The 12,051-nt window shown below is 39.3% G+C and overlaps 1 protein-coding gene across 1 annotated transcript in view; it reads left to right on the plus strand.

Annotated features, from left to right (window-relative positions):
* The window catches only part of ak5 (adenylate kinase 5), a 100,416-nt gene that overhangs the window by 59,154 nt on the left and 29,211 nt on the right, over positions 1-12,051 (plus strand). Inside the window, exons 9-10 of the mRNA XM_005729009.1 lie at positions 4,838-4,883; positions 6,458-6,502. Of these exons, the coding sequence (XP_005729066.1) occupies positions 4,838-4,883; positions 6,458-6,502 (91 nt within the window). The remainder of the gene's footprint in view (positions 1-4,837; positions 4,884-6,457; positions 6,503-12,051) is intronic.

The raw sequence follows: 12,051 nt of genomic DNA on the forward strand, positions 1-12,051 counted from the left end.
CTTGTCCGTCTGTAGTGTGGTTACATTAAATATAAGAGAAAGAGAGAACTTTAAGAAATTAATATAGCCACTACAGTGACCATCAAAACGATGAAAAAATATTGCCGTAAACAGTTTATTTTGCGACACCACGAAACAAACGATAGCGTAAAATGAAACGATAGACGTTTTTATGTCGTTATCCAATCTATATCGTTATATGAACAGCCCTAGCATAAAGTATAATTTACAGACATATTTTATATACAAATAATAAAAGGTTGTTGCTGAGGGACATCATGACTTTTCCATACGTCCCACACTCAGATGGATGTTTTATATTAGTTTTTGCCTCATTTATAGGGATCTAAGAAAAAGCCAGATGCCTTTCCAACATCGGTTGACAGTTATATTTGGTAGTGCACAGTGAAGATTCTCATAGAGCTGCTCATACAGACACAAGCTTTAGGTTTTGAGATGTTTGTGTAGGAGTATGTGTTTGTGACATCTAGCAATAACATACAGTCTTCACATCATGAGAATTAAAAAAAAAAATGTTGTCTTGTTGTTGTTGGTGGATTTTACAGCGGCTCGTGTGTGGTTACCTGCATGTTTCATCTCCGTCACGTGGACTCAATGCTCGCTGTGCATGTGTTTCTCTCTGAGTCATCAGACCAGTTGGTGTACCCACATGCCAAGCTGGCTTGTCGTTGGCACCCAGCACTCCCCCACACTGACGGCATTTATTTAACACGAACAGTGCTCTCCTTCACTTTACGTCACATCTCTGCTCTTCTCCATTTCAACTTCACATTGACCTCGCCGCAAAAAGCCAAACGTATAAATCATAACCAGGCGACAGAGCAATGTGAAGTCAAGAACCAGTAATAGATGGAAACATAAAGAGAAGTCATCCTTCCTTTAGTCAACAGTCTGCAGTTGATGTTTAGCTGCTTTCTGATGTGTTTCCTGGCAGGCAGCCCGATCTCTCTACGACTCTCCGCACTGCAAACTGCTCCATAAAACACAAGAACAACTCATCTTACTTTACTTCTCTAAGAACTGAACAATACAGTATGTTTCACATGAAATCCAGGTAACAACTGAGACTTTAGCAGTTCACCTTAGGGTGTAAGAAATGAAAGAAAGCTTTGCTGTTAATAACCAAACCAAATAATGTTTTCATAGACTGAAAAAAGCTTGTTGTGCTCTAATAAACTTTAGGTACACCAAGTTATAAAGAATTAAATATAAAGAAGTTAAAGTTAAATCAAATTGACTAACGTGTATTTATCCAAAAGGCACAATTTTGTATGTATAACATGCAACTATTTTAGCTTTTATCAGTACTTTAAAATCATTGCTGAAAAATACAGGTCTGGTTTAGGTTTAAAACCAATCTGCTGGGTTTAGGAAAAAAAAATCACGGTTTCAGTTAAAATTACTAATTTGATAATGTGTGGATGCTTTCGTCACACTGCCAAAGTTAGAGAATGATTTACACAATTTTAAATGCAAAAACACTGATTGCTGTTTAGACACAGAAAACAAGCAGCATCCACCCTCACTGTGTTCTTATTTGGATTTGTGGCTCTAACTAAAGGTGTGTGCTAAAGGCGTATGGTTACTAAAGGTCATTTGTTTGAAAGGACAGTCTCTAATCACATCTGACTGACTTATAAACCACTCGTATTTTTGTGTTGTAGGATGATGATCTCGTGCAGATATTTGAACCTGTGTGTTTGATTACGGTTCAGTAACATTTTTGACTAAGGATCTGTGATACACCTGTTAGACAAGTTATTTGCTGGCTAACAGAGAGTTCACACATTATTTAGGTTCACTTTCAATGTTTTTCTCTCAAATGTGAGGTTGGAGGCTCAGTTTTCTCACATGCCTTTTGGTGGCAACTGAAGAAAAGTATGGAGGTGATTAAGCATATAATGTATTGTTTAGACTAGAGACAATTGTCTTTTTTTAAAATGTGTTGAGTCAAGACTTGAATAGTTTCTACTGCCAACAAAACACTAGTGAGGAGCTCATGTTTGTTTTTTTCTTTACACTCCTACAAGCAGGTGCTTGACTGACTTACAGTTTTCTGTGTCCTTTTGAAATTATTCATTTGAATTTCTTCATCTCAACCTGTAGTAAGTGCTGATAATATTTAATGAACTAATGAACATTTATTTAAATAGCACTTTTCGCATACATAAAAGTCACAAAGGGCTGAACAACAGTTACAACACAATATCAAAAGTGACCCATGTTAAAACAGAGTAAAAATAATTAAAAACATAGATAAAAAAAAAAAAAAAGAATGCAAGCAGAAGGAAAAGGGTTTTTTTAAGACTCCAAAGACTCAGCTGATCTGAGCTGGAATGGTAGACTGATCTGGAGCCTTAGTGCTAGGCTCTTCCTTAGCTTTAGTCTTATACAAGGGATAACCAAAAGACCTTAGACAGTGAGCAACAGTGCATTTCACAAGAAGCTGAGATAAGTAGTCCGGAGCATGTCCATTTACTGCTCTGCATGATGCAAGTGTGAGAATTTAAAAATGAATTCCAAAATCAACTGGGAGCCAATGTAAAGAGAATAAAATCAGTCTTATGCAAGCTTGCTTGCTGAAGTGTGTAGGAGTCTGGCACCAGCATTTTGTATCGCTTAGAAGTGTGACAGAGATGATTTGTCTAAGCCAGTATAAAAGGCATTACAATAACTCAGGTGTAATCATACTAACGCATGAGCATTTTTCTCTAGTTCAGAGGAGAAGACTACAGCTCACAACTGAAAATGGCCTCAGTTTTGTCACAGTTTAAAACAAGGCAATTATTGGAGAGCCAATCACTAATCCGGGATGAACAATCAGGGTGGACAGTCAATCCAGCTGGTGGGACATGACCAGCTGAATGTCATCAGTATGGAAATGATAAGAAATGCCAGAAAAAGACTGAATGATGAAAGAGAACAACAGGGGACCCAGGAATGAACCTTGTGGAACCCAAAGGTTAAACAAGCAGTGTAGCAGGAGAAGTTTCTCACCCTAGAAGAAGAAGTCCTTTCAGATAAATAGGAGGAAAATCAGTCTAGTGCTGATCCAGCCAAAACTTTTAGCCTATTAAGTAAAATATTGTGGTCAACGGTATCAAAGGCCGCACTGAGGTCAAGCAAAATGAGCACAGAACAATTCCCTGCATCAGATCCCATTACAAGATGATCACAGAGACTGAAAAGAGCAGTTTCAGTGGAGTGTCAGCCCCTCAAACAGTCCTAAAATAATGACTCAGACTGTATGTATGAATAATGACCTCAGTGTATCTCCATTCCTTATACTTTCAAATTAATGTCTAAAAGGGTCCCTGCTCTTATACCAGAAGTATCACACCTGCGATACTGTCACCTGTGTCCGAGTATTCATTTTATCCATTTTTCTCATCACCTATTCAGGTATTAATGTTCCTGTCTGCTTCTGCCTTCATCGGACTGTTAAATCATAAGAATTAAACACATATTAAATTGGTAGCACTTGAGTAATTAGTAGGTAATGCATGCCAGAGTGATCCAGATGGCTGAAGCTGAGGAGCATAGTAATGAAAAGGAAAATCTGCACAAATGACACTTGGGATTTTTTTTATTTTAGTTTATTATTTTTAACAGGCTGAAGCAGTTTGCATCCACTTAAAGTGACAAAGTTTTCTAGCCAGCTTTAGAGCTCAATTTGCCGTAAGGTCGTTGCTCTGCCATCACAGTTTACTGAGAGACATTTCCTCAAGGCTAGCACCATGTGATTGCTCTGTAGGGACACTCAGCCCAATCTCTTTTTCAAATACATACTTTATCTCTTCTAGAAGATGGTTTACAGTCTGTCTGAGCTACAGTGTTGCAAATCAAATATGTTTATACCCAATCTGAACAGCCAATACAACATCCTGGGTACCTGTTTAAAATAGGGGAAAACAGTCTGTACTTTCAGGCAGCATCTCTATGTTGTTGCTCATGAACAGCGCCAATAGTTGTACAACAAAAAAAAATGGGAAAGCACAAACCTTGAGACCTCGCTCTCCCTCACAGTGCTTTCAATCATGCCACAAAATTGGTGTTAACATCAGGTTGTCAGTTTCAGGAAGTTGCTGAACAGTCAAACACAGACACCCCTAATAGGACATCAGAAATATGTCGAGGTAGGAGTGATTTCCAGAATCACCATCTGACAAGCAGTTCACACAAAGAAGAAGAAGAAGCCTTTTTCTGTGTTCTTTTGTCGAATGCTGTGGGCATGACCAGCGGTATATGGACAACCTGTGTTTTTGGCCTTGCTTTCTACAAGATTCAATCTTTCAGCATGACAATTCCCTTGTGTACAAACCTGGAGCTATTAACAAGTTGTTTTTGAGCATGATGTCTGGCCTTCACGCAGCCCTCACCTCAGCCTAACCCATTACCTTTGAGGTGAACTACCAGAGAAACTTTGGCAGCCAATATCGCACCAATTCTCCTGCGGTTGATCGAAAGTAACCTTGTGCAGGCAGGGCCGAAAACCTGAAACCAGAAGTCTGGATGATTGTAGTAGCTTGTTTAATGCTATCCAAGGCTCACAGCTGTGGACATTCACTATCCTCTTTCAAATGTGCTTATTAAAACTCATTATTTGATGGAATTTTCTAAACTACTTCTCACCTTCTTAGATTGTTTTTGAAAGTAGCTATTACTATTAATTATGGGTGTATCTGTTTATAAACAAATACACTGGGACATATGTGGAAAGCATGTGGAGCTGCACAAACACAGTATTTGAAACATATTTTGGAAAAATATGAACATAAATAAAACCTAAAGACCTTTATTTCTCACTTTCTTCCAGGTTGAAGAGGAGGAAGAAATCGGATACGCCGAAGGAAACACAGAAAGTGAGTTGAGGAAATAACTGCTATTTGATTTTCAGTTTAAAAAGGAGCAAAGTAACACTCTTCCTACTTTTCCACCATAGTCCCTTTTGCCTGCAGTCGACTCAGTCTAGCATTTCATCACAAAATGTTTCATCTCAGTAAATGCCAAGTGTCATGTAACCATTTTTCACCACAATGAACCGCTCCCTGCAGCCGTGTATGTGTGTGTGTGTGTGTGTGTGTGTGTCAGCACTGTTCTGCATCAACAGTATTGATTGTGTAATACGAGGGGAGGCTCATCTGTTGATTCACTGTCGCCACTTAGACCTGATGTTTATCTCATTATCCAACAGTACAAACTGTTTTCATTATTATGTTACTGGTATGATTCTTGCTACCAACCCAGCCATGGGGAAACCGTGTGCCAGTGTACTCATGATAAATGAGGAGGGTTGCGTCAGGATGGGAATCTTTGCCAAATCAAGCATGCAGCTCATCAGGAATGTGACTTCTGTAACGGATCATTCAGGCACTGGGTTAAGGACGACCACCCCCTGTGCTGTTTTCAAACAGGGTGGAACTGCTGGCCAAAGGCAAAGGGGGGGCCTTTTCAGATACAGCAAGAGGAAAGGACAGGAAGGAATAAGAGGAGGTTGAGAATAGGAACTTTATATTCAGTGACTGATGTAGTACATGGAGACATGCAGAGGGTTAGTGAGAGAAGAAGATGCTAGGGGCAGGATGGAGGCAGATGTGCCTGTGCCAAATGAAAGAAGAAGATTTTTGCTACCACTTGATATTTTCTATTTGGATTTAACAGTTTTTTCCAGTGATTCCACAAGAGTTATAACTATTAGTGAGCTGTGCCTCCACGGAGCATGAATTTACCAGGATGATGTCATTGCAATTGCCAAAATCATAAAGTTGATCAACTATGCAAAAGCAGTGTGTCTGTGCACACCTGTATTTACTGCGTGATAAAGTTAGAAGGTTACAGCTTCTGTTTCATGTAAACAAACTGCCGCTGTTTACAAAATGTTTTTCCTCGGAAAACTAAACAGGAAATATTAAAACGCACAAGTCAAATGCTTATCGCTTTAGCTCTGTGCACAAGTATTGCTCACAAAACCTTTCCTACTTAGCATCCGGGGTAATGCATGGGGAAACTGCAAATATATGCTTAATTAAAATTCTGTGGTAGGGTGTAACAACAGAACACACACCATCAGCCAATCACAAAAGGAGGAAAAACACAGGAGACGAATCGGCCACACAGAAAGGGAGTCTCACCCCGATTGCACATGCTCGATTCCTCTCCTCGTGAATTAGTCCCCTTAGGGGATGAACAGACAACAGGAGGGAGATGTCGTCAGCTAAATAAACTGTGCCATTACATGTTTAGTTATTACTGCGGCTGTATTGCATGTTTTATATTTATGGACACTTTTAATTAAGCCTAAAAAAAAAGGTGTTGAGGTTTACTTGTGAGGATCAAGGTCAGGTTAGGAGGACAGAAAATGGGCCTTAGAGACACAAGTATATGGGTGTGTGGTTCTGAACCACATGTTAAACTGTGATTTTCTTCCCTCTGACAGGTTATTCTACAGAACAGAAGAAACCAAAGGTCATCTTCATGATGGGTAAGAGCTGACAACATGGGCACGCACGGTGATAGAGAGCAGCTGCTGATTGTTCATCAAGCTGCTAGTTAATAATTTACTCTCTCTCACACACACACACACACACACACACACACACACACACACACACACAAGTCAGACTAGGGAGGAAGTGACAGATATCTTCATCTTACTTGTGTCTGTCAGTAGAAAACAACCCATTTAAACTGATGCGTGTCTACAGTACTTAGAGTTCAACAGCGGTTTGACATTTAGCAATTTATTAGGCACACATAGCCTAAATAAGTCCCCCTTTCAGAGAAATTATGATGACGGAAAGCACGAAGTCTAACGTTACTGATTTGCATATAATTGCACTCTTGGGGCCATTTTCTCAGATTGTGAGAAGACCCAGATCCAGGACTGACAGGCAGGTTTAAATAATGAAAAGCAGGCATTAACTGGCTCCAGAAAGCACATGAAATACAAAAAAGGGGGAAAAAAACAAACAAACCAAGAATCTAAAGGGGCACGAGAAGCCCAGAAAGGGAGATGCTGACACGCTGGAAACAAACAGGGGGAAAAGAAAAGTGAACAAGATTAGATATGATTGAAGAATGACACATATTTGGAAACAATCAGGAAATCAGAAGGACGACAAAGAGAAGTTAAAACACAGGAGACACACAATGGGATGAATTACCAAAATAACACTGCAAAAAAAACATGATGTAGCAGGTTCGTCTATTTTGCTGGAATTATTTTTTGTGTGGTGTTAATTACCCTCTGCGCCCTGTACGCTCTGGTGACCCACCACCAAACCGGTCATGCTAAATGATTTTACAGGCAGCATAACGTTGTCCATGCCTTCATCATCTTACAATTTAAAGTGTTTTAAATGGCCTGTATTTATATAGCGCTTTACTAGTCCCTAAGGACCCCAAAGCGCTTTACATATCCAGTCATCCACCCATTCACACACACATTCACACACTGGTGATGGCAGCTACACTGTAGCCACAGCCACCCTGGGGCGCACTGACAGAGGCGCCCCAGGGTGCCCGTGTTGTTGTGATTTGGTGCTATGTAAGCATTTTTTATTGTGCCGGACTCCGTGTGCTGTTCATCTGCTCTCTGCAGCATTACATGGATTTCATTTTTAAAAAGTAGTGCATGCATTATTTTTCTTTTCTACTATTTTATTTTCCATGATAGACTAGATCTAAGAGAAGTTTATATCACTTTGTCACCAAACAGAATAATTATCTGTACAAATTGGTTAAAATTAACTAGGTTAAGCTTGTCAAATGTAGGGATTCACTGTTTTTCTTTTTTAATCTGGTTTATAACCACGAGGTATATAAACCCAATATTATCCGTGTCAAAGACAATATATCTGATGGATGCTGTTAACCATGTTGTTAATCAATTAACGGATTCAGATAATGTTAATACAAGTAAAGACGATCACATTAATCAGTGGAAATGGTGCTTATAAGTTGCCAATCTCCTCCATGTGGAACAACCAATATCTTTGTCAGTATTTTTTTATTAACTTGAATCTGCATTGTGACTCTAAAGGCAGCTCTCAGATCAATCTCGTGTGCAAATATATACGCCATCTAAGTAATATTTGTCACAAAATAGAAAAATGCATCATTGCTGTTTCCAATTTGTGCTCAGTGTTACTTCCAGCCCCTAGAGGAAGAGGTTTTCAGTTTTTTGTGATCAATTAGTATGCCATGACAGTACAGTGAGGCACTGTGGCTCAGTCTGCTAATTGAAGACACGACAGACGTGCAGGTTAATTAGAGATCTGGGACATACAGACCCTCCATTAACCACCGTCAACCCTGCTACCGTGGAAAAACACTAAAGATACGGTCACCAAAAGGTTATTTAATCAGTAGTCTGAGTGTGTATGTGTGTGCGCGATCTCGATCACACCCATATATCAGTGCTAAAATCCCTTTTCATGGACTCTCAGGACAAATCCAGACTGATCTGAATTAACACCAGTTTGTCGGAGGATTTGAAAAACAGACGCTGAGCCAGACCAAAAGCTTTTTCACAGCAGCAGCAGATAATTGGAGGAAAATGTCACCCACAAATGCAACAACTGTCACCTACACTCAGATGTGTCTCCCGAACAAATTTTATACCGTATAATGAGAGGTCAGCCAATCAAGATAACATTTAGGATTTCACTCCATTTATAACAATCTGCGACTGTGCTGTCAGGAAAATAAAATAGAAAGTCTAATTTATTAAAACAGAAGTTAACGTATTTAAAAACAGAATAAAAAAGGGAAAATTTAAAACTGAGTAATTGGGTTTTTTGTTTGTTTTTTTGTATTTTTGCCATTTTAATTTGATGCCAGCAGCATATCTCAAACAAAAGCTGGAGTAGGAACAGCAAAAGACTAAATAGGTTAATAAGTAACATTATTGCAGATGAAATGAGCATCCGTCATTACTCTGTGACAGACTGCATGGACACACTATAAAGCCAGTAAGACGTCAGGGATATCAATCTATCCAGTTAGAAAACAGAAACGACTGCCTGTCTTGGTGCAAGTCAACATGATAACAAGTTAAACAACAAGGCAACCCCCAAAAGTGAATGGTTTTGCAGAGCAATGTCAACAGGACATTGCACTGTGATTGACTGTGATGCCCTTATGACTGATTTTTCTCTAGTTTTCCTTTATGATCATTGTCACTTCTTGGATGTGACTGTTGAGACAGTGGATGGTATCCTGGAGGATCTTTTCACAGACCCGGATCAGCGGATCAGTGAGCTCCTGAGAGCTCACATAATTCAATTATGTTATATTTTTAGTACCAAATCACAGTCTTTACCTGTGAGGTAACAATCAAACGGCCCTCTTTGAGCAAGCACTTGGCGACAGGAAGAAACCTCAGGGAGGGGTCGGGGGCAGAGGAGAGTCTGTGGCACTATTTGGCAGCGTCCCTTGCACCAATGCTTGACATCCCAGATGTTGTCTGTATACTTCATGTCTACAGAACTTGAGGGACAGTCAATGGCGTCTATGCCTTGATCATCTAAAGAGGAGCACACTAGCAAAAAGAAGAGAAAAACCATCTGATGTGCTATAAACACAGTTCAGAAGCATCTGTCACAAATACGTGAAGGCATCATTAATGCTGAACGATATATACAGTTTTTAGTTTACTGCCATCCAGACAGTGTCTGTTTTGCATCCTTCTTATTTCTATTATTTGCTTCTCTTTATTAGCACATTGCTGAACCACATTCTGCAAGTATTTCACAGCATTGGCCCTTACAGAAGCCTATGACATGTCGCACACCGTCCACAGTTGGTGCATTTTGAAACAAAAGCTATCACAATGGAAGACTCGAACTGTTGAGCAGCTGAAATCATTTATTTAGTAGTGTGAAAGACACACTCACAGGAGCTGAAGTCCTCAATTCCCAGATAGACAGATACTGAACTATGTATTAAATTCAGTTTAACAGCATAGACATCTTAAAAGAAGAGGTGATGCAGCACACTGAGAAATCGACTCCTTTCCCCATTTTCATGATCATCACAAGTTCAAAATGAGCAAGTTTTTTATAAGAAAGAAAAAGATCTTTGAAATGCTGTTTTTTTAGGTCTAGATTTCATTTTTAAAGAATTCTAGAATTTAAATCACTTGCAAATCACTGCCTTCTGTTTGTATTTACATTTTACACAGCCTCACAACTTTCTTCTGGCTGGCAGCTGTTGAATAAAACCTTCACCGTTCTTGTCTGATCTCTCTCATATCTTTTACCACCCACTGTTCTGCCGGCAGGTCGCTCATAGTGTTGTGTCAAGCAAAGTAGCAGGAGCTCTGTGAACCCTTATGAATATGAGCACGTCATGTATGTATGAAAGGAAGCTGACATGTTTCATTTTTTGTTTGTTTTTGACTTTCTTTTTTTTAAAAAGAACACGCTGATATGAAAATAAAACAGCACTGTCTGCGAGGGAAATCGTCCGTCAACCTTTCCAGGAGACTTTTCTGCAATACAGGAACTCAGATTTATTTTTCCAGTTGTTTCTGGACCACATCAGTAAGATGTGGGCTGGAAAAATGAGCTGAAAAATGCTGAATGCTGTAAGCATCAGAGCATCAGTACAAGTGATCACTTTCATTTGTTAGATTCATTGTTACTTACTGTGGGTTTGAAAGCCTCGTCTTTATTCCTCTCTCAGTTCATGGAAATTTAAAGCTTACTTCATTGTGGAGAGTGATGTCAGTGTTAGTGACAGGGTGACAGTTTGGGTCTTCTTCCACACCTTGATAGAATAACGTTGTTGGAACTGATCCCTGAATCTGCAGTTTTTTTAGAAGCGGCTCTGCTGAGTTGGACAGTTGTAATCTCCTTGCAATTAGTTCCTCTAATTTGCAACTGCAAACAGTTGCCAAATGAAAAGAAATTCAGTGCAATCATTGGGAAACCACCATCACCACCAAACACCATCCTATTTTTTATCTAGTGTGACTGGCAGTCAGTGAGTTAATAAACTATATAAATAAAAATAAAGTATATTTTCATAAAACCACTAAGCCTCTTAACAAACTGCTCTTTGTTAAGAGGCTTAGGGGCATTCAATTAATTAACCTAAACGGAAAACCATCAAGCTTAAGATGCTTATATGACTTTAAAATGGTCTGTAATGTTTTTTTTTTTTTTTATTTTCTGTCATTAAATGCTGCTACAGTCATGGATGCTCATATTTAACATGGTCAAATCATGCAAAGCTACCACAGAGAAGAGAAGAAGAAAATCATAGAGCTGCATATTACTTTAATTGGTCCCCATAATGTTTTGTCATTAATAATATTAACCGATTTATTCTGCTGTATTTTCAGCAGTTGTAGGTTTTTAAAGAGTGCTTTCAAACACCCAAGTTGTCCAGCACTTCCCTTCAAGAAACAACTGCAGGGACGAAAGGTTTTCTTTCCTGCCCCGTCAGATGTCATTCCAACTTTGAAAATACTGACTCAAGACTGCATGACGCAGCTTGATGACTCCTCAGTTCTACATGAAAGTGTTGTAGCCTTTCACCATCCCCGTCTCCTCCTTTTATCATCCAGCTTCAATGAAGCTGCTGCTGCTTCAGGGGAGATACAGGTTATCTCTCAGACTTATTAGGGGCTAAAAAAAAGGCTATCTCCCTATTCTCGGAAATCATGATGACAGCACCAGAGTGTCTTTACAGTGAGCATATCAAGCTTTTCCTTAATTTCACTCACATTCTGTGCTGCAGTGTTGGATGCTCATTTGACAATAGATAAAATCTTAAATATAGAGGTTAGTGTATGTACAGGTAAACCCATTGGGCCAAAAGCTAACAGTGCTGGGCGGGTTCTGTTTTTTTCCCATATGAAGTCACTTCAAGGGGCAGCCAAGTTTTCTTAAAGAGACGGTACACCAAAAGGGGGCAGAGGGAGTCGAGGAATAACAATATAGAGCTGGACGTTAAGAAATTATGTGTAATTTAAGAAATAAGATGGGGGAAAATTGTAATTACACCAATTCCAATATCTGCCAT

The sequence above is a fragment of the Pundamilia nyererei genome, unplaced genomic scaffold (genome assembly GCF_000239375.1).
Source record: "Pundamilia nyererei isolate P.nyererei 1_Seehausen unplaced genomic scaffold, PunNye1.0 scaffold00031, whole genome shotgun sequence".
NCBI lineage: Eukaryota > Metazoa > Chordata > Actinopteri > Cichliformes > Cichlidae > Pundamilia > Pundamilia nyererei.